The following is a 23958-nucleotide window of genomic DNA, read 5'->3' as shown; positions in this document are numbered from 1 at the left end:
TCTTTGTTTTCTATACTTAGACTTCATTGTTTTGCAAAATATCATTTTAGGGAAAAGGATTCTTGTGGAAAGTTCTTGTTTCTTACGCACTAAAAAAAAATTGGCCCTCCCACAGTATTAAACTGATCCAATTAATTCAACAACATTCTCTCCTTAAATTAATAATTTACATTGAACAATGGATAGTTGGAAATCAGCAGCAGATTGAACATTTTGTGTGTATGTTGGGAAAGGGAGGAGAACCACTGATGTAATATTAACACACTCCCTGCAATCCTTCAGGAGAGGAGGGGACCTGAACCCCAGTGAGAGTCAGCACCTTCAGGAGAGGAGGGGAGCTGAACCCCAGTGAGAGTCAGCACCTTCAGGAGTGGAGGGGACCTGAACCCCAGTGAGAGTCGGCACCTTCAGGAGAGGAGGGGACCCGAACCCCAGTGAGAGTCAGCACCTTCAGGAGAGGAGGGGACCTGAACCCCAGTGAGAGTCAGCACCTTCAGGAGAGGAGGGGACCTGAACCCCAGTGGGAGTCAGCACCTTCAGGAGAGGAGGGGACCTGAACCCCAGTGGGAGTCAGCACCTTCAGGAGAGGAGGGGACCTGAACCCCAGTGAAAGTCAGCACCTTCAGGAGAGATGTGGACCTGAACCCCAGTGAGAGTCAGCACCTTCAGGAGAGGAGGGGACCTCAACCCCAGTGAGAGTCAGCACCTTCAGGAGAGGAGGGGACCTGAACCCCAGTGAGAGTCAGCACCTTCAGGAGAGAACATAAGAACATAAGAAATAGGAGCAGGAGTAGGCCAATCGGCCCCTCGAGCCTGCTCCGCCATTCAATAAGATCATGGCTGATCTGATCCTAAGCGCCAATCTACTATCACAGAACCATCTCCTGAATCTAACAGAATTAGACACACGAACTAGGAGCAGGATCAGGCTACACGGCCCCTGGGCCCGCTCCGCTACCCACAGGGCCATGACCGATCCGAACCTAGACTCATGTCCAAATTCCTGCCCGCTCCCCGTAACCCTTAATTCCCTTTACTTCTAGGAAACTGTCTATTTCTGTTTTAAATTTATGTGATGATGTAGCTTCTACAGCTTTTTGGGGCAGCATATTCCATGGACCTACCACCCTCTGAGTGAAGTAGTTCCTCCTCATCTCAGTTTTGAAAGAGCAGCCCCTTATTCTAAGACTATGCCCCCTAGTTCTAGTTTCATCCATCATCGGGAACATCCTCCCCGCATCCACCCGATCCAACCCCTTCACAATCTTATATGTTTCAATAAGATCGCCTCTCATTCTTCTGAACTCCAATGAGTAGAGTCCCAATCTACTCAACCTCTCCTCATACGTCCATCCCCTCATCCCCGGGATTAACCGAGTGAACCTTCTTTGTACTGACTTGAGAGCAAGTATGTCTTTTCTTAAGTATGGACACCAAAACTGTATGCAGTATTCCAGGTGCGGTCTCACCAATACCTTGTACAACTGAAGCAATACCTCCCTATTTTTATATTCTATCCCCCTAGCAATGAAAGCCAACATGCCATTGGCCTTCTTAATCACTTGCTGCACCTGCATACTAACCTTTTGAGTTTCGTGCACCAGGACCCCCAGATCCCTTTGTACTTCAGTACTTTCCAGTTTCTTGCCATTAAGATAATAACTTGCTCTACGATTTTTCCTGCCAAAGTGCATAACCTCACACTTTCCAGTACTGTATTCCATCTGCCAAATCTCTGCCCACTTACTTAGCCTGTCTATGTCCCCTTGCAGGTTTTTTATGTCCTCCTCACTCACTACTTTCCCCCCCATCTTAGTATCATCTGCAAACTTTGATATGTTACACTCAGTCCCCTCCTCCAAATCGTTAATATAGATTGTAAAGAGTTGGGGACCCAGCACTGACCCCTGCGGAACACCACTAGTTACTGATTGCCAGTCTGAGAATGAACCATTTATCCCAACTCTCTGCCTTCTGTTAGATAGCCAATCCTCTATCCATGCCAGAATATTACCCCCAATCCCGTGATTTTTTATCTTAAGCAATAATCTTTTGTGTGGCACCTTGTCAAATGCCTTTTGGAAGTCTAAATACACTACGTCCACTGGTTCACCTTTATCCACCCTATATGTTACTTCCTCAAAGAACTCCAGCAAATTTGTCAAACATGACTTCCCCTTCATAAAACCATGCTGACTTTGTCCTATTAAATTATGATTATCCAAATGTCCTATTACTGTCTCCTTAATAATGGACTCCAAAATTTTACCTACCACAGATGTTAGGCTATAGTTTCCAGCCTTCTGTCTACTGCCCTTTTTAAATAAGGGTGTTACATTAACAGTTTTCCAGTCTGCCGGGACCTTTGCCGAGTCCAGGGAGTTTTGGAAAATTATTACCAATGCATCCACAATCCCTACCGCCACTTCCCTCAAGACCCTAGGATGTAAGCCATCCGGTCCAGGTGATTTATCCGCCTTGAGTCCCATTATTTTACCGAGTACCACTTCCTTAGTGATTTTGATTGTGTTTAGCTCCTCCCCCCCTATAGCCCCCTGTTTGTCCAGTGTTGGGATATTCTTAGTGTCCTCTACTGTAAAAGCTGATACAAAATATTCATTCAGTGTTTTTGCCATCTCCATATTTCCCACCATTAATTTCCCGGTCTCATCCTCTAAGGGACCAACATTTGCTTTAGCCACCCTTTTTCTTTTTATATAACTATAAAAACTCTTACTATCTGTTTTTATATTTTTTGCTAATTTACTTTCATAATCTATCTTCCCTTTCTTAATCAATCTTTTTGTTATTTTTTGCTGTCTTTTAAAGTTTTCCCAATCCTCTATCCTCCCACTAGATTTGGCTACCTTATATGCCCTTGTTTTTAGTCGAATACTATCCTTAATATCTTTACTTAGCCACGGATGGCTGTCTTTTCTTTTACACCCTTTTCTTCTCAGTGGAATATATTTTTTTTGGAAGTTGTAAAATAACTCCTTAAATGTACACCACTGATCATGTATCGTCTTACCTTTTAATCTATTTTCCCAATCCACTCTACTCAATTCCGCTCTCATACCTTCATAGTCTCCTTTATTCAAGCTTAGCACGCTTGTTTGAGATCCAACCTTCTCACCCTCTAATTGAATATGGAATTCAACCATGTTATGGTCACTCATTCCAAGGGGATCCTTTACTAGGACATTTTTAATTAATCCTGTCTCGTTACACAGGACCAGATCTAAGGTTGCTTGCTCCCTGGTCGGTTCAGTTACATACTGCTCAAGAAACCCATCCCTAATACACTCAATGAACTCATCCTCAAGGCAGCCCTGCCCAATTTGATTTGCCCAATTAATATGATAGTTAAAATCCCCCATAATTATAGATGTTCCCTTATTACAAGCCTCAACTATTTCCTGATTGATACTCCGTCCAACAGAGTTGCAACTGTTCGGAGGCCTATAGACTACGCCCACTAGTGTTTTTTTCCCCTTATTATTCCTTACCTCCACCCAAACTGTTTCATTATCCTGATCTTTTGACCCAATATAATTTCTCTGTATTACAGTGATTCCTTCCTTTATTAACATAGCCACCCCACCTCCCCTTCCTTCCTGCCTGTCCTTCCTGATCATTGAATAACCTGGTATGTTTAATTCCCAGGCATTGTCACCCTGCAGCCATGTTTCTGTAATGGCCACAAGATCATACCCATACGTAGTTATTTGTGCCATTAACTCGTCTATTTTGTTACGAATGCTACGTGCATTCAGATAGAGAACTTTCAAATATGTTTTGTGACACTTAGTTCCTGCTTTTGCCCTTTTTATTACTTTACCTTTTACTCCATACCTTCTGCCCCTTCCTGACACGCTCTGGTTTTTAATTTCCCCACTGCTACCTAAGTCTATGACCTTCTCTGTTGTCATTTTTATTATTTGCTCTCTAGGAACCTCCCCCCCACTAGTTAGTTTAAAGCCCTCTCTACAGCTCTAGTTATATGATCTGCCAGGACTCTAGTCCCAGCACTGGCCAAGTGAAGCCCGTCCCAACGGAACAGCTCCCTCCTGCCCCAGTCCTGGTGCCAGTGTCCCAGGAAGCAAAACCCATTTCTCCCACACCAGTCTTTGAGCCACGCATTTAGCTCTCTAATTTTATTTGTCCTAGCCAAATTCGCTCGTGGCTCAGGTAATAATCCAGAGATTATTACCCTTGGGGTTCTGTTTTTTAATTTGACCCCTAGCTGCTCATACTCCTTTAACAGAACCGGCTTCCTAGTTCTATCTACGTCATTTGTACCAACATGGACCACGACAACTGGATCCACCCCCTCCCAGTGCAAGTTTCTTTCCAGCCCAGAGGAAATGTCCTTAACCCTGGCACCGGGTAGGCAACACAGCCTTCGGGACTCTCGCTCTCGGCTGCAGAGAACTCTATCTATCCCCCTAATAATACTATCCCCTACCACTACAACATTTCTATTTACTCCCCCCTCTTGAATGGCCCCCCGTTCCACGGTGCTGTGGCCAGGTTGCTCATCCTCCCTGCAGTCCCTGCTCCTGTCCCCACAGGGAGTAAGAACCTCGAACCTGTTGGTCAAGAGTAAGGGCTGCAGCTCCTCCAGCTCTACCTCCTGGATCCCCGTACCTGCCTCACTCGTAGTCACATCGTCCTGTCCCTGACCATGGGCTACATCTGAATTACTTAACTTCATAGGTGTGACCACCTCCTGATACACAGAGTCCAGGTACTTCTCCCCCTCCCTGATGTGTCGCAGTGTCTGAAGCTCAGACTCCAGTTCATCAACACGGAGCTGGAGTTCCTGTAGCAGCAGACACTTGTCACAGACGTAATCACCGTGAGCCTCAATGGGGTTCACCGGCTCCCACATCTCGCAACAGTAGCACATCACCTGCTCCATTCTATGTAATTAATTAAACTTTTTATTGTTAGTTATGGACACCCTCTGCCCGATTTTAGATGCTAGTATCCCCTTTAATTAATTGGATTTAAATTAAATCAATCCCTCTAGTTACACCAGTTAAATGGTTTACCAACAGTCACTCTGCACCAGAAAGGCCTTATTAACTACAACCCACAGAGATAAAGTTTGAAAAGAGCACCTAACACCCCACTTACCCTAACTCACACTTACCCAAACTCACAGCACTCTCTGCTGACCTTGCACTCAGTGGAGGAGGGGACCTGAACCCCAGTGAGAATCAGCACCTTCAGGAGAGGAGGAGACCTGAACCCCAGTGAGAGTCAGCACCTTCAGGAGAGGAGGGGAGCTGAACCCCAGTGAGAGTCAGCACCTTCAGGAGAGGAGGAAGAAAAGATAAGAAAACATGAATGGAGTTGAAGTTCCCTCAATCAATTCATGGCGGGCGTTTGATGAATATTTGGATTTGTCGTTATTTGTGCAGTCGCCAATAGCTAGAACATGCCACCAGGTCTTAGAGTTTAACTGCTAGGAATCCTTTTCAGCCAGATCAAGCCTGTTGAGATTGAAACACCTTCACTCATGGAGAATCAGTGTTGCTAATTGGCACTCTCCCGTGTGACCCACCTCAGCCTGGGGTAAATTTAGCATGTTACAGAAAAACACACTCATGTTACTAGAAACAGAGACTCACCTGGTTAACTCTCAGTGCTCAGGTTGCCTCTGACAGCAGAGTCTGCTGACTCAAACATGGCAATCCTTTTCCAATAGTCTACCCTCTGAATCTCATTAGGGTTCAGGTCCCCTCCTCTCCTGGAGGTGCTGACTCTCACTGGGGTTCAGGTCCCCTCCTCTCCTGAAGGTACTGACTCTCACTGGGGTTCAGGTCCCCTCCTCTCCTGAAGGTGCTGACTCTCACTGGGGTTCAGCTCCCCTCCTCTCCTGAAGGTGCTGACTCTCACTGGGGTTCAGGTCCCCTCCTCTCCCGAAGGTGCTGACTCTCACTGGGGTTCAGGTCCCCTCCTCTCCGGAAGGTGCTGACTCTCACTGGGGTTCAGGTCCCCTCCTCTCCTGAAGGTGCCGACTCTCACTGGGGTTCAGCTCCCCTCCTCTCCTGAAGGTGCTGACTCTCACTGGGGTTCAGGTCCCCTCCTCTCCCGAAGGTGCTGACTCTCACTGGGGTTCAGGTCCCCTCCTCTCCTGAAGGTGCTGACTCTCACTGGGGTTCAGGTCCGCTCCTCTCCTGAAGGTGCTGACTCTCACTGGGGTTCAGGTCCCCATCTCTCCTGAAGGTGCTGACTCTCACTGGGGTTCAGGTCCGCTCCTCTCCTGAAGGTGCTGACTCTCACTGGGGTTCAGCTCCCCTCCTCTCCTGAAGGTGCTGACTCTCACTGGGGTTCAGTCCCCTCCTCTCCTGAAGGTGCTGACTCTCACTGGGGTTCAGGTCCCCTCCTCTCCTGAAGGTGCTGACTCTCACTGGGGTTCAGGTCTGCTCCTCTCCTGAAGGTGCTGACTCTCACTGGGGTTCAGGTCCTCTCCTCTCCTGAAGGTGCCGACACTCACTGGGGTTCAGGTCCCCTCCTCTCCTGAAGGTGCTGACTCTCACTGGGGTTCAGCTCCCCTCCTCTCCTGAAGGTGCTGACTCTCACTGGGGTTCAGGTCCCCTCCTCTCCTGAAGGTGCTGACTCTCACTGGGGTTCGGCTCCCCTCCTCTCCTGAAGGTGCTGACTCTCACTGGGGTTCCTCTCCTGAATCCCTCATAGTTTCGAACACCTCTATTAAATCTCCACTTAAGCTTCTCTGCTCTAAGGAGAACAATCCCAGCTTTTCTAGTCATTCCATGTAACTGAAGTCCCCCATCCCTGGTATCATTCTGATATTGTTCTTTTGTTTCTTCTCTGCCAGCCTGGATCTATCACTGAGCAAAGTAGGGAAGCTGCTCAGGAGCTGCTCCACTCCTCTGTTGCCATGGGTGGACACAAAGCAGAGACCAGGGACTATCCCACAGAGAGGGAGTATTGCCAGATCCCTGGGCGTTACAGAGTGGTGATGGCAGGGGCCTGTAGCAGCGCAGTTCCCCACCACCTCTGCACCAATAATCAAGGAAGGAAGGAGTTTGGGGACATGTTCCTCGGGGAATTAAGATTATTATGGGATATGGAGAAACGTCAGGGAATTGAGATTTAAGAAGGTAGCTGTCAGGACCACACCAATTAAAATGACAGAACAAGCTCCGTTAGCTGCCCCTCTTCCTACCTCCCTATTCTTTCGGGAAGTTGGGCAATGCTATCCCATTTACTATCACCAGGTGCAGCTTGCAAATTGCAACAAAAACTCAGGAAGGCCCCCTGGGATCAAAGTCAAACCACAGGAGCAGGTGGATGAGGTGGGCTGAACAGGAGGCTGATGGCTAGCGTGGTGTATCTGGAGCTCCCTCTGGTGTACAACAGCTAAGGAGGAAGGGTTTCAAACTGTGTGCAGCCTCCCCTCGATAATCTGCAAGCACAAATCTCAGCATAAAGACAGCAAAGCTCCTTAGTCTAATTCCAGGTTGAAGTGACAGTGATTCAGACTGTGCTGTCAAGCAGAAGATTTGCATTGGGTCAGTGTAAGGGACCAATGCAAATTGACTCAGTGGGCTAGTCAACCACAGTAGGCATCATATCCAGGTCTGATCAGGTTCTCTACCCACTACCTTAATTCCAACAGGAGTCACTGGATAATAATCAGGAGCAAGAGCAGTAAAAGTAAATAAATAAGAGAACAACGGCTTGTATAAGGACTTTTTTAATTTCATTTTTTTTTTACCAAGGTCCTTACTGTGTCATTCATATTCAAGTCAAAAACCTTTTACAAGTGCAGTAGGTTCCTATCTAACAGATAGAGTAATGATTCATACATTTATGGACAATCTTTTCTTTTATTTGCTCAAACCATGAGGGTTGATCTGTTAAATGGAGATGTTTCTGCTCTGTACTGGTCAGTGTTCAGCGACTCCTATAGTCCTGCCCTCTACAGTGACTTCAACCCAGTAACACAACTGGATAACAATCAATCGAAAGAATCCACTGGGGCTCTCCTATCTTGGTTACCATGTTAACCCATCACGCAACAGAGATTGTGTGTCTCTCCTCCTCCCCCATCCCCGTCACCCCAAGAAAATTCTACTGGGAGGCAATGAATGTTGGCACTCTTCCCAATCCAAGGGGTCCAGATTCTATCCCTGCACCAGCACAACAGGGGGGTACATTAAAGAAAGAAAGACTTGCATTTACACTTGTGCCTTTCACAGCCACAGGATGTCCCAATATTCTGTTCAAATAAACCTCCAAAGGAGCAGTGGGTTGTGTAGTTGGGTGAAACCATGACCTTTGGTCTCTGGGATGCGGCATTCAATCTGACCAGCAATAACGGTAGGCTGATGTCTCCGCTTGATACCATCTCTATAGACCCCAGGAGATGGAGTTTGGGGAAGGTTTACCCAGGTTGTTTCTGGGCACAAGTTAATGGCAGAAAACTGAACATAATTTGGCACTAATTCTTCTTAGGCAGTCCCTCGGAACCGAGGATGACTTGCTTCCACATTAAAAATGAGTTCTCAGGTGACTGATGAGTCCTGATGTTCCAGGTCCCAAAATTCATTTTATAAGGGTGGAAGATGCCTGTGCGTGAATTCTTTTAACGTGGGGTGGCCGTTGCACACCAGCTACCACACGGGCTTGACAGAGCAAGGTCTTGGTCCAATGGCAGGGGGATCCAATTGGTGGAGAATTAACAATCTAACTTAGATCGCCCATAACAATGTCTGCCAGGGTTGGGTGAAGATGTTACATTGGAATGTTAGGTGGTGTTTCACGGAGGTTAGGGGGTTCATTCTGCAACCCCGAGAGGGGAAACTATACTCAATTAACCCCATTAGTTATAGTATCAGCAGGAGGGAGCTTTACTCTGTATCTGATCCATGCTGTACCTGCCCTGGGAGTGTTTGATGGGACAGTGTAGAGGGAGCTTTACTCTGTATCTAACCCATGCTGTACCTGCCCTGGGAGTGTTTGATGGGACAGTGTAGAGGGAGCTTTACTCTGTATCTAACCCGTGCTGTACCTGCCCTGGGAGTGTTTGATGGGACAGTGTAAAGGGAGCTTTACTCTGTATCTGATCCATGCTGTACCTGCCCTGGGAGTGTTTGATGGGACAGTGTAGAGGGAGCTTTACTCTGTATCTAACCCATGCTGTACCTGCCCTGGGAGTGTTTGATGGGACAGTGTAGAGGGAGCTTTACTCTGTATCTAACCCGTGCTGTACCTGCCCTGGGAGTGTTTGATGGGACAGTGTAAAGGGAGCTTTACTCTGTATCTGATCCATGCTGTACCTGCCCTGGGAGTGTTTGATGGGACAGTGTAGAGGGAGCTTTACTCTGTATCTAACCCGTGCTGTACCTGCCCTGGGAGTGTTTGATGGGACGGTATAGAGGGAGCTTTACTCTGTATCTAACCTGTATTGTACTTACCCTGGGATGTACAGTACACATGCATGAACCCGCTGCCTGTGTATGTACAAACATACAGTGCACATGTATGACCTGTCTATCAGTGTACTTGCACAATGATATCTATTTTTTAAATAAAAGCAGCTTGTTTAAATTTCAGGTTTCTTCAGCAGCAAAGATAAGTGTGGGGATAAACCTCTGAACATTCCCCTCCCCTTTGGGTACGTTCTATGGATATACTCCCACACTTCACTCAAATAGTCCCTGCTCATGATAGTGAGCATCATGAATAGTGAGCAACTTGTGAAACAGCTGAGATGTTGACAGCCTACCTGGTCACAGAGAGCACCACTGCTCCTGTCCTCACCCAATGTCCACATATGCCCACTGTCCAGTCACTGGCTAGCAATCATTAAGTGGGAACCCTTGCTGATTTATCCCTCCCTGACCCATGGCACTGACGCCAATTTCCACCCTGCTGCCACCCAGCCAAGATCAGTTAACTGAGGGAAGGCCAGAGATGGAAGCTGGGACCTTCCTATTCAGTGTGGTTCAGTGAGACACCGGATAAACTTTGGCGATTCCTTGTGTGATATTCCAAACTCATCATCTCAATCTACTGGGTATTTCTCAGAGTTGAAGTGGACACAGTAGGGAAGATATTCCGAGTCCTTGCACGGGATGAGGAATCTCACACACCATGGGCGAGTATCGTAAAACTGCGGGCTGGGATGTTCTGCGGGGCAGTAATGGTATGTGTGGTGCCTCGCCCCCATGTGAGGACTCAGCGCATCGTTACTACAGGAAACTCTTTTTTATCCGGCACCGACCGGACCGGCGTGTTGCCGGTTTATCAAAATTTCCGGGTGACGGAGAGTGTTATCTACCGAGGCTATTTTTAACAAAGAAAAATAAAAAAATCAAGAAATGTGCAGTATACAGTAATTGGGTACTCACCTACAGAATGTTGTGTTAAATGGATGGTGGAAGATGCTTAAGTACAGTACTGCCAGTTGAGGATAATGCAGCGTGGGAGACACACAGTACCCCTGTAAAATGGCGGATCAGAAGAGACTACCGGCAGCGCGGGAGAGTCTGACTCCTGTTATTGAGGTGTTCCGACTCCCGACAGCGCCAAGAAGCCGAGTAGTGGCAGTTTGGAGAACTACCCCCATTGACTAACTCGGCCACCACGGGAGCCTCGGACTCGGTAACATTGCCGGTTATTGAGGTGTTGTTTTCGGAGCGAGAATTTTGCCTGTTAATAGAGAATTCTGGATATTTAGGTGCCGTTTGACCAACGTGTGGCTGGCGCCTCACACTAACTGTCTCATGCGTGTCTGAATGGAGTGGAACCACATCACTTGCAACCCATGCATGTCGCTGGCACTAATTAACTAATTATCGTTTTTATATTACATATATATTTATATATTTATATCCCAGAGGTACCAGCATCAATAAAAAAGAGGAATTAATCTTCATTGTTTCTGTTCCTGTTTGAGTAATGATGACTTGAGGATGTGGGGATCCTGGGGCAAGTGGAAATCTTCAGCCGGTTATTTTAAGAGCTAGTTCCTTGAACAGTTTGAAAGTGGAACTTGTAGAGTCAGACATTCATGAGGAGGGGAGTCTGCTCCTCGCCATCATCATCGGGAGGGATCTCGTAAATCACAAACAGAGAAGAGTACAAGCACCCGATGAAGGAGGTCAGGCTGGCAAAGTACATCACCCCATTGGCACTGCCCACAACTGATGTTAGTGGGCCCATCACTATGGAAACGATGATCTGTGCAAGGAAGTATTGGCAGCTTAGGAGTGAAATGTCCACACCCATCCCCCGCTTTGTCCCATTCGCATTCGGTCCTACAAACTGAACAAAAACATCAGCTGTTATACTGTGTGTTAGAGAAAGGAATCGATCAGCATCAGGACAGGAGATCGATGGCTCAACTCATCGAACAAGAGGGTTGATAACCTTCACTCTAATGAATGCTCTGTATACCAAGGTGAGGGTGAATTAACACTATCCATTTCAGACACCTGGAGACAGCATAAAACATGCCCAGGGCAGGAACAGCATGGGTTAGATACAGAGTAAAGCTCCCTCTACACTGTCGCATCAAACACTCCCAGGGCAGGTACAGCACGGGTTAGATACAGAGTAAAGCTCCCTCTACACTGTCCCATCAAACACTCCCAGGGCAGGTACAGGAAGGGTTAGATACAGAGTAAAGCCCCCTCCACACTGTCCCATCAAACACTCCCAGGGCAGGTACAGGAAGGGTTAGATACAGAGTAAAGCCCCCTCCACACTGTCCCATCAAACACTCCCAGGGCAGGTACAGCACGGGTTAGATACAGAGTAAAGCTCCCTCTACACTGTCCCATCAAACATTCCCAGGGCAGGTACAGCACGGGTTAGATACAGAGTAAAGCTCCCTCTACACTGTCCCATCAAACACTCCCAGGGCAGGTACAGGAAGGGTTAGATACAGAGTAAAGCCCCCTCTACACTGTCGCATCAAACATTCCCAGGGCAGGTGCAGCATGGGTTAGATACAGAGTAAAGCTCCCTCTACACTGTCCCATCAAACACTCCCAGGGCAGGTACAGAGGGGGTGGAGTCGAGCAGACCCCTTTCCTCCTGACCTTATGACTCACAAATTCCAATCTGAAACTGTTCAAAATGGTAGCTCCTAAAATGGCTCCCAAAGTTCCCCTCTTTCCCCAGAATGACCACAACCTCAAGATAGTGTTTGATCCAACTTCCCTTCCTGGCCCCCATGTTAGCTGATATTGTTTACGGTTCTCTCTCCTCAGATACTGAACCCCTCTCCATCAAATCTGCCATCATCACCCCTCTCCTCAAAAAAATAACCCTTGACCCCTTCATCCTTGCAAATTACCGCCCCATCTCCAACGTCCTTGAGCATGTTGTCGCCTCCCAAATCTGTGCCCATCTTTTCTGGAACTCCTTGTTTGAATCCCTCCTATCAGGTTTCCACCCCGCTACGGTACCGAAACATCCTTTGGTGACTGTAACAAAGTAAACTCTCCCTCCTCATCCTCTCGGCCTGTCTGCAGCCTTTGACACGGTTGACCACACCATCCTCCTCCAACGCTTCTCCACTGTCATCCAGCTGGGTGGAACTGCACTCGCCTGGTTCCATTCTTATCTATCTAATCATAGCCAGAGAATCACCTGCACGGGCTTCTCGTCCTGCTCCTGCACTGTTACCTTTGGTGTACCCCAAGTATCTCTCCTTGGCCCCCTCCTTTTCTCATCTACGTGCTGTCCCTTGGCGACATCATCCGAAAGCATAGCGTCAGTTTCCACATGTACACTGACAACACCCAGTTCTACCTCACCATCACCTCGCTCAACCCTACCAATGTCTCTAAATTGTCACACTGCTTGTCCGACATCCAATACTGGATGAGCAGAAATTTCCTCCAACTAAATATTGCGAAGACTGAAGCCATTGTCTTTGGTCCCGGCCACAAACTCCGTTCCCAAGCCACTGACTCCATCCCTCTCCCCTAACATCGGTCTGAGGCTGAGCCAGACTGTTTGCAACCTTGGTGTCGTACTTGACCCCGAGATGAGCTTCCGACCACATATCTGCACCATCACTAAGACCGCCTATTTCCATCTCCGGAACATCGCTCGACTCTGCCCCGCCTCAGCTCAGCGGCTGCTCAAACCCTCATCGATCGCTGTGCCATTATTTTACTGGGAGTTACCTCACTGCGGGATGGGTGGGACGGTTTGTGTCTAAGATGAGTTTCCAATGTCAGAGTGTCCCATAATCTGACAGGGGCTCTGCAGATGGTCACGGAGACTTACAGGCACCCTTGGCTCACATTGCTTCATAAACTTGAACTCATTCGCACCAAGTCCCATTCACCCCCCCCCCCAAGTCCCGTTCACACCCCCCCCAAGTCCCGTTCACCCCCCCCCAAGTCCCGTCCCCCCAAGTCCCGTTCCCCCCAAGTCCCGTCCCCCCCAAGTCCCATTCACCCGTCCCCCAAGTCCTGTTCACCCCCCAAGTCCTGTTCACCCCCCAAGTCCGTTCACCCCCCCCCCAAGTCCCGTTCACCCCCCCAAGTCCCGTTCACCCCCTCAAGTCCCGTTCACCCCCCCAAGTCCCGTTCACCCCCGTCCCCCCCAAGTCCCGTTCACACCCCCCCCCCAAGTCCCGTTCACCCCCCCCCAAGTCCCGTTCACCCGTCCCCCCAAGTCCCGTTCACCCGTCCCCCCCAAGTCCCGTTCACCGCCCCCCCAGTCCCGTTCACCCCCCCCAGTCCCGTTCTCCCCCCCCAGTCCCGTTCACCCCCCCCCCCCCCAGTCCGTTCACGCCCTCCCCCCCAAGTCCCGTTCACCCGTCCCATAGTCCCGTTCACCCCCCCCAGTCCCGTTCACCCGCCCCAAGTCCCGTTCACCCCCCCCTCCAGTCCCGTTCACCCGTCCCCCCAAGTCCCGTTCACCCCCCCCCCCTCCCAAGTCCCCGTTCACCCCCCCCAAGTCCCGTTCACCCCCCCCCAAGTCCCCGTTCACCCCCCCCCCCAAGTCCCGTTCACGCCCTCCCCGCCCAAGTCCCGCTCACCCGTCCCCCAGTCCCGTTCACCCGCCCCCCAAGTCCCGTTCACCCCCCCCCCCCCAAAGTCCCGTTCACCCCCCCCCCCTGTGCTCACTTACTTATATTGCTCCCGGTCTGGCAACGCCTCGATTTAAAAATTCCTTGCTTTCAAATCCCTCCATGGCCTCACTCTGTAACCTCCTCCAGCTCTACAACCCTCCATTCCCTAGCCACCGAACTCATCCCTCTCCTTGGCAACTGTCCGAGGTTGAACGAATTCTCATCCTTGCTTTCAAATCCCTCCATGGCCTCGCCACTCCCTATCTCTGTAATCTCCTCCAGCCCCACAACCCTCGGAGATATCTGCGCTCCTCTAATTCTGGCCTCTTGAGCATCCTCGATTATAATCGCTCCACCATTGGCAGCCAGAACTTCAGTTGCCATGGTCCTAAGCTCTGGAAGTCCCTCCCTAAACCTCTCCGCTCTCTTTTCTCCTTTAAGATGCTCCTTAAAACCTACCTCTTCTGCCCTAATATCTCCTTATATGGCTTGGTGTCACAGTTTGTTTTATAACGCTCCTGTGAAGCGCCTTGGGACGTTTTACTATGTTAAAGGTGCTATATAAATACAAGTTGTTGTTGTTGATGCAGACACTGGTTGCCTGACTTGGGCAGTGCACAGGAATAGCTCTGGACGAGTCTTCCTCTGATCTTCCATCCCTGCTTCTCCAGGGAAAGTGCCCAGGCTTTGCTAGGTATGAGATCAGATACTCGGTGAATCCTACTAAAGCCACAGCACCTAATCCTCCTGCTTCAGACTCCTGTACCTCCATACTGCAGAGACTGAAGTAATGGAAAAGCAGTTTTCAGATGCTGGTTGGATGCTCTTTTGCTGTGAGTGTATAATCTGCTTTATGTGAGTGTACACCTTTTGTGTGAGTTTATACCTTTTTGTTCTGGTAGTATTCACACAGCAGCGAGTAGGGTAGCAGTGCAAAGTGAAGAAAACAGCACCCCATATGTAACACAGAGTGATAAAAGAACATAGCTGTTCCGGGAGAGAGTGGCAATGCCAGTGCCGATCCCAAAGGACAGGTAGCCAAAGAAGTAGAGAGTTCGGATACTGAAGTACTCTTCCAGCTTCTCCAAGAGTGCTGTAGAAAAAAGAAAAAGGTGATAGAACACTAGATCATGGTGATCATGGTTTAGGTGTGTTGGTGGCGGTACTGTGGGATGGTAGTTTATTGGGTATCGTTATGTTAGGTGTTGTGTTTTAGATGGTAGTGCAAAAGCAAAATACTGCGAATGCTAGAAATCTGAAATAAAAGCAGAAAATGCTGGAAATGTGCAGCAGATCAGGCAGCATCTGTGGAGAGAGAAACAGAGTTAAAGTTTCCTGTTAATGACCCTTTGTTAGATGGTAGTGCATTGAATTGTGATTTGTTGCATGGTTTGGGGTATTGGTGTGTTGGGTGTTAGTTCAATGGGTGGCACTGTATTGGGCATTAGTTCCACACTGGGCACTGCGTTCACCCACTCTGCAATCTGGGGAACTCAGTAACTAATTTCAACATTAACTTCTTCAAAAGTTAGCAGTGGGTAACTGGGGTATGGAGAGGATACTCGGGGGTAACCGGGGTATAGAGAGGATACTCGGGGGACTGGGGTATAGAGAGGATACTCGGGGGGGGTAACTGGGGGTATAGAGAGGATACTCAGGGGGTAACTGGGGTATAGAGAGGATACTCGGGGGGTAACTGGGGTATAGAGAGGATACTCGGGGGGTAACCGGGGTATAGAGAGGATACTCGGGGGTAACCGGGGTATAGAGAGGATACTCGGGGGTAACTGGGGTATAGAGAGGATACTCGGGGGTAACCGGGGTATAGAGAGGATACTCGGGGGGGTAACCGGGGTATAGAGAGGATACTCGGGGGTAACCGGGTATAGAGAGGATACTCGGGGGGTAACCGGGGTATAGAGAGGATACTCGGGGGGGGTAACTGGGGTATGGAGAGGATACTCGGGGGGTAACCGGGGTATAGAGAGGATACTCGGGGGTAACTGGGGTATAGAGAGGATACTCGGGGGGTAACTGGGGTATAGAGAGGATACTCGGGGGGTAACTGGGGTATAGAGAGGATACTCGGGGGGTAACTGGGGTATAGAGAGGATACTCGTGGGTAACCGGGGTATAGAGAGGATACTCGGGGGTAACTGGGGCATAGAGAGGATACTCGGGGGGTAACTGGGTATAGAGAGGATACTCGGGGGGTAACTGGGGTATAGAGAGGATACTCGGGGGTAACTGGGGTATGGAGAGGATACTCGGGGGTAACCGGGGTATAGAGAGGATACTCGGGGGTAACTGGGGTATAGAGAGGATACTCGGGGGGTAACTGGGGTATAGAGAGGATACTCGGGGGTAACTGGGGTATAGAGAGGATACTCGGGGGTAACTGGGGTATAGAGAGGATACTCGGGGGTAACCGGGGTATAGAGAGGATACTCGGGGGTAACTGGGGTATAGAGAGGATACTCGGGGGTAACCGGGGTATAGAGAGGATACTCGGGGGGTAACCGGGGTATAGAGAGGATACTCGGGGGTAACCGGGGTATAGAGACGATACTCGGGGGGTAACCGGGGTATAGAGAGGATACTCGGGGGTAACTGGGGTATAGAGAGGATACTCGGGGGGGTAACTGGGGTATAGAGAGGATACTCGGGGGGTAACTGGGGTATAGAGAGGATACTCGGGGGGTAACTGGGGTATAGAGAGGATACTCGGGGGTAACTGGGGTATAGAGAGGATACTCGGGGGGTATCTGGGGTATAGAGAGGATACTTGGGGGTAACTGGGGTATAGAGAGGATACTCGGGGGGTAACCGGGGTATAGAGAGGATACTCGGGGGGTAACTGGGGTATAGAGAGGATACTCGGGGGTAACCGGGGTATAGAGAGGATACTCGGGGGGTAACTGGGGTATAGAGAGGATACTCGGGGGTAACTGGGGTATAGAGCGGATACTCGGGGGTAACTGGGGTATAGAGAGGATACTCAGGGGGTAACTGGGGTATGGAGAGGATACTCGGGGGTAACTGGGGTATAGAGAGGATACTCGGGGGTAACTGGGGTATAGAGAGGATACTCGGGGGGTAACCGGGGTATAGAGAGGATACTCGGGGGTAACTGGGGTATAGAGAGGATACTCGGGGGTAACCGGGGTATAGAGAGGATACTCGGGGGGTAACTGGGGTATAGAGAGGATACTCGGGGGGTAACTGGGGTATAGAGAGGATACTCGGGGGGTAACTGGGGTATAGAGAGGATACTCGGGGGTAACTGGGGTATAGAGAGGATACTCGGGGGTAACTGGGGTATAGAGAGGATACTCGGGGGTAACTGGGGTATAGAGCGGATACTCGGGGGTAACTGGGGTATAGAGAGGATACTCGGGGGTAACTGGGGTATAGAGAGGATACTCGGGGGTAACTGGGGTATAGAGAGGATACTCGGGGGTAACTGGGGTATAGAGAGGATACTCGGGGGTATCTGGGGTATAGAGAGGATACTCGGGGGGGTATCTGGGGTATAGAGAGGATACTCGGGGGGGTATCTGGGGTATAGAGAGGATACTCGGGGGTAACTGGGGTATAGAGAGGATACTCGGGGGTAACTGGGGTATAGAGAGGATACTCGGGGGGTAACTGGGGTATAGAGAGGATACTCGGGGGTAACTGGGGTATAGAGAGGATACTCGGGGGGTAACTGGGGTATAGAGAGGATACTCGGGGGGTAACTGGGGTATAGAGAGGATACTCGGGGGTAACTGGGGTATAGAGAGGATACTCGGGGGTAACTGGGGTATAGAGAGGATACTCGGGGGTAACTGGGGTATAGAGAGGATACTCGGGGGTAACTGGGGTATAGAGAGGATACTCGGGGGTAACTGGGGTATAGAGAGGATACTCGGGGGTAACTGGGGTATAGAGAGGATACTCAGGGGTAACCGGGGTATAGAGAGGATACTCGGGGGGGTATCTGGGGTATAGAGAGGATACTCGGGGGTAACCGGGGTATAGAGAGGATACTCGGGGGGGGGTAACTGGGGTATAGAGAGGATACTCAGGGGGTAACTGGGGTATAGAGAGGATACTCGGGGGGTAACTGGGGTATAGAGAGGATACTCGGGGGGTAACTGGGGTATAGAGAGGATACTCGGGGGGGTAACTGGGGTATAGAGAGGATACTCGGGGTAACCGGGGTATAGAGAGGATACTCGGGGGTAACTGGGGTATAGAGAGGATACTCGGGGGTAACCGGGGTATAGAGAGGATACTCGGGGGGTAACTGGGGTATAGAGCGGATACTCGGGGTAACTGGGGTATAGAGAGGATACTCGGGGGTAACTGGGGTATAGAGAGGATACTCGGGGGGGTAACTGGGGTATAGAGAGGATACTCGGGGGTAACTGGGGTATAGAGAGGATACTCGGGGGTAACTGGGGTATAGAGAGGATACTCGGGGGGTAACTGGGGTATAGAGAGGATACTCGGGGTAACTGGGGTATAGAGAGGATACTCGGGGGGGTAACTGGGGTATAGAGAGGATACTCGGGGGTAACTGGGGTATAAAGAGGATACTCGGGGTAACTGGGGTATAGAGAGGATACTCGGGGGTAACTGGGGTATAGAGAGGATACTCGGGGGGGTAACTGGGGTATAGAGCGGATACTCGGGGGTAACTGGGGTATTTCGAAGCTGCCTAATGAGTTACTGGAATTAAGATCTGAATAGAGAATACCGGATCCAAAATGGCACTTTTTGAAAGAATGACACTCTTGAGTTCAGTTCCACATTTTGAAGGGAATCGCAGCTTCTGAAAAAGTTTGTGGCTCAATTTCACCGAGATTCAGATCTTGTTTTTTGTCGTGTTGAGTTCTGGAACTAAACATATTTCACAATCTCTGTATCGAGACTGAGCTCTGGGGTGTGACTGGTCAATTGAGAATTACTCTACCCTCAGGGGTGCCCCCACAGCTTGTGTACAAAAATAGGTACAATACAAAAAAAAGCAGATCAATGATGAAAATCTGAAATACAAACAGAAAATTCTGGAATACACAATAATTCTAAGGATCTGACATTTTGGGTAGGGACCCTTACCTCAGAAAACATTTAACTTTCCAGATGTTGATGGACTTGCCTTGCAAATCCAGAATTTCTATTTTTTTCTGTTTTATAGAGGAATCTCAGTGAAGAGCCAAAGCCAGGGTTACAGTCAGGATCAATTTTTTTACTGAGCCAGTTATCATGCCCACAACAAACATGGCCACTCTGCCCACAGCAAACAAGGCCACCCTGCCCACAGTAAACATGGTCACCCTGCCCACAGCAAACAAGGCCACCCTGTGCACAGCAAACATAACTACCCTGCCCACAGCAAACAAGGCCACCCTGTGCACAGCAAACATAACTACCCTGCCAACAGCAAACAAGGCCACCCTGCCCACAGTAAACATGGTCACCCTGCCCACAGCAAACATGGTCACCCTGCCCACAGCAAACAAAGCCACCCTGCCCACAGCAAACATGGTCACCCTGCCCACAGCAAACATGGTCACCCTGCCCACAGCAAACATGGTCACCCTGCCCACAGCAAACAAGGCCACCCTGTGCACAGCAAACATAACTACCCTGCCAACAGCATGGACGACCACAGTTTTACCAATGCAATCCAAAATTACAGTACATGCATATTTTAGCAAGTTGTGTATATTATTATTGCACAGAATTTACAGACCAGAAACAGACCATTTGGCCCAACTGGTTTATGGTTTATGCTCCACTCTACTTCATCTAATCCAATCAGCATATGCTTCTTTTAATGTATGCATGTTATATCATTCTGCAGTCAACCATTTTTTTCAGACCACCTTTCCCGAGACCTCCCTGGCTCTGTCTGGGATCTTGCTAGCTGAGGAAGATGCAACTTTGACATAAGATGGGCGCAAACCCTAGATTGACGTGTAAATGAGGGTCTCTCTGCTGGCCTTCAACTGAGGCTATGACGGACGATTGGGAAAACCCTCAGTGGAAACGTCTGGCATCTGTCTCTGTATCTTATTAATACATGGGTGTTTGTTGAGCATGGATCCTGAGAGAGCTGTGCCTCTTGTCACCTCCTCCACTGATGTTGCTAAGCCAGCTCCCTTCTCCTGGCACCAGCATTGCACTGAGTCGCACTGTGTTGTGTTATTTGTGGTTCAGGATGGTTGTCAAACCAGACTAGATTTCTTGGGACAGCAAAATAAGTTACTTCAGGAAACAACTGATGAGTAGAGGCGTGAGGTGAAGATGGGAGCCAACAGCCGCCATGTTGTCTGTGGCTTGTGGCATTCAGGCAGTCGTAGCTCAGTGCTGGGTCATCCAATGTTCTAACTAACTGCAATCACAGGCAGGCAAACACAGGCAGTCACAGACAGCGTCTCCCTCTCCAGCCAGCTGACAGTCACTTTCCTGTGATCGATGCCCTCTCACCTGGAGTCGCAACTAACTCTTCCACCAACAACAGCCCACAGCCTGAGCCAGTGACTCGACTGGGTACTTATCATGGTATCAGTTTCAAAACCAGGATCCCCACGTCCCAAAGGAGTCCTACAGCAAATCTCACGGGTTCGCAAAATCATCAGATTTCCATTACATTTCTCTATTTATTGATCTACTAGCACAATAAGTGGAAAGATAGAATTTACAGCACAGTTGGTGGCCATTCGGTCCATCGCACCTGTGCTGCTGCTAGTTATTCAAATGAGGCTGTTCATTCTAATCCCATTTCGCTAACCCTTTGCCAATCTCCCTTTTCAAATTATTATCCAGTTCCTTTTTAAATGATGAGATAGACGACGCCTCTTACTTTTTGGTAAGGCATCCCATGATTCCTTGTCACCTTCCCTGCCACATGTGAGGCTGGGTTGTCAGTCCAAGTGGGGAATATAACCGTGGAGTCGTTGAGTCGTATGCTGTCCTCACTCAATATCCGCTCGGGTGCTTTTCCAGTAGGAATCTGGGAATAGCAGTCAGGAGCACGATCACAGGCTGAGATTAGCTATTCTGATAAAGACCAAGGATCAAAACTCAGACCCTCGGGCCATGCTGAAGAACATCTAGTCATTGAGTCGTGGTGTAGAATGTCTAGTCCTCGAGTCATGGTGTAGAATGTCTAGTCCTCAAGTCGTGGTGTAGAATGTCTAGTCCTTGAGTCGTGGTGTAGAATGTCTAGTCAATGAGTCGTGGTGTAGAATGTCTAGTCATTGAGTCGTGGTGTAGAATGTCTAGTCAATGAGTCGTGGTGTAGAATGCCTAGTCCTCAAGTCGTGGTGTAGAATGTCTAGTCAATGAGTCGTGGTGTAGAATGTCTAGTCCTTGAGTCGTGGTGTAGAATGTCTAGTCATTGAGTCGTGGTGTAGAATGTCTAGTCATTGAGTCGTGGTGTAGAATGTCTAGTCATTGAGTCGTGGTGTAGAATGTCTAGTCATTGAGTCGTGGTGTAGAATGTCTAGTCATTGAGTCGTGGTGTAGAATGTCTAGTCCTTGAGTCGTTGTGTAGAATGTCTAGTCATTGAGTCGTGGTGTAGAATGTCTAGTCATTGAGTCGTGGTGTAGAATGTCTAGTCATTGAGTCGTGGTGTAGAATGTCTAGTCATTGAGTCGTGGTGTAGAATGTCTAGTCATTGAGTCGTGGTGTAGAGTGGCTAGTCATTGAGTCGTGGTGTAGAGTGGCTAGTCATTGAGTCCTGGTTTACCAATTTAATTGATCTAATGAGGTGCAGAGATTTAGTACATGGGCATTTTTACCCAGATTCAATAGTGATATATTTTGTCAAACAAGTGAACAGATTTAACCGGATTCAGCCGTAAGATTCACGGGGTCATTGGCAGAACAGCCAGGAATGTAATATGTGGTGAGAGGAAACTCGGGTAGTTGAGCTTGTGTGGAGCTGAATCTCACACACCAGGAGATCGAGCGCCCTACCTGAATAAAAAGCAGCGCTGAATGCATAGACGCACATTCCCCAGCAGCCCACGCTCACTCCCGTGTTGTACTTCTGAAACGCTTCTGAGTCGTGAGGGGCCTTGGGATCCCCCCCATACACCACCTCCCCCATGAAGTCCGTGTAAAAGAGCAGCATGCCTTCAAAGGCCAGCCAGCCTGCAGAGACAGAGCACATAGGCGACAGACAATAAGCACATGAATAGAGCAGGAGACCAGACAGTCAATATCATAGAAACGTACAGCACAGAACAAGGCCATTCAGCCCATCGTACCTGTTTGAAAGAGCTCTCTGATTAGTCCCACTCACTGCTCTTTCCCCATAGCTCTGCAAATTTCTCCTTTTCAAGTCTTTATCCAATTCCTTTTTGAAAGTGATGATTTAATCTGCTTCTACCTCATAACAACTCGCTCCATAAAACATTTTCTCCTCATCTACCCTCTCGTTTTTTTGCCAATTAAATATGTGAGGCAGTAATTTAACTCATGAACTCAGTCTTTCTCAGCATTTTTATGTTGGCAGTCAGGGGCAATGCGTGTAGGAGCGGTGTTTTGGGGAAGGAGGTTCCATGTGGTCAGGCGACACCTGGTGGCAACACTGCAGAACTACAGCTGGTCTCAGATGCAATGATCAGCTCAGAGATTGGGAAAAAAATCACAGGAGGAGGATTTCGGTATAGCCCCGTACGGGGCGATAAAACTTTAAAAGTTGAAAAATTAGCACCAGGTGGTAATCATTCTTGCCTCCCACGAAATTCAGTTTTAGCGCTCCAAGAGGGAAGTGGAGCGCTAAATCAAGCGCTAACCACTTCTCCTAGGGCGCTAAAGTCCGAGAGTGGGGCGGTAGTGGCAGAGCGCCAAACAATTTTGAGCGCAGTGTAAACGGCACTCTTTCATCACAGAGGCTGCTTCCCTCGCTTAAAGGGAAGGGCCAATGATGCTGCACAAGCTCGTTGTTGTCAGTTCTGTTTTGCAAGATGATCTGGGTGACTGCCATTACAGCCCCAAACACTCGCACAAAGTGGAGGGCTTGGACATCTTGCACCAATGCAACATTAAAAACTTTGCGCAGGCACCAGGCTGGTGCAAATAATAAAAGGTTGCACGAGCTGAAAAGCATTCCCTTTAATTACCGCTCCCGAAGCGGCCAGCCGAGTTCACAGTGCCTCCTCTTGCTGGCGTTGTCTGCGCGAGGTGATAAAGCAGGGGGCAAGAGTCAATGGCCTAGAAATTCAGTGGCCTGCGCCACCAGTTTGTGCCCAAAGAGGGCTTTTGCGCCACTGGCCAAACCTACAGCGATATTTAGCGGGGCGGTAATGGCGGCGTTAGCCTGTAGCGCTGCGCCGCCACCGATGACGTCATCGGTGTGCGCAGCGCCCCGCTATCGCCCCGCTGGCCATATTTGGTTGCTGCCGCCTCCTCCGTGCCGGCCGCAAACAGCGACCGGTACACAGGGGCCTACCTGTGCTGGTAGTGGGGCGAGTTAAGGTGGAGGTGCGGCCGGCCGCTTTTTTGGCAGCCGCCTGCCTGCACCTCCGTCCCCGGCCTCCTACACCCCCCCCCACCGCGGCATTGCCGGCTGTTTCCAGAGAGCCCGGCACTTCTCCTTGGTGCCGGGCTCATTTGCCGGCACTCGCGAGCGGGGATCGCGCTGTTGCAGGCACCTCCCCCTTAAGAGTGAGAGGAAGGCCTGCAGTACCGCAGGCTGCCGTGCCGCAGCGGGTGGCGCTGCGGCACTTTGCGCGCCGATATTCAGTTTCAGCGCCCCAAGCGGGGCGCCAAAACCCTTGTTTAGCGGCTGGCTTCCACTTGGGGCGCTGAAACTGAATATCCTGCTGGCGCAAGTGGCTCCGCGCGCAGCGGTAATTCCGGCGTCCAGGCGAGCTGG

At 49.5% G+C, this 23958-nt stretch overlaps 1 protein-coding gene across 1 annotated transcript in view; it reads right to left on the bottom strand.

Annotated features, from left to right (window-relative positions):
- Positions 1-7731: 7731 nt before the first annotated feature.
- The window catches only part of slc45a1 (solute carrier family 45 member 1), a 36826-nt gene continuing 20599 nt past the window's right edge, over positions 7732-23958 (bottom strand). The window contains 4 exon segments of the mRNA XM_085967186.1: positions 7732-11307; positions 14964-15005; positions 15007-15170; positions 22053-22229. Coding sequence (XP_085823312.1) covers positions 11044-11307; positions 14964-15005; positions 15007-15170; positions 22053-22229 — 647 coding nt within the window. The 3' untranslated portion in view covers positions 7732-11043.

Source organism: Somniosus microcephalus, chromosome 25 (assembly GCF_052327205.1).
Source record: "Somniosus microcephalus isolate GS21.2 chromosome 25, FLI_Smic_1.0, whole genome shotgun sequence".
Lineage (NCBI taxonomy): Eukaryota > Metazoa > Chordata > Chondrichthyes > Squaliformes > Somniosidae > Somniosus > Somniosus microcephalus.
The sequence above is the reverse complement of the archived record's forward strand: the minus strand, read 5'-3'. Positions and strand labels throughout refer to the sequence as shown.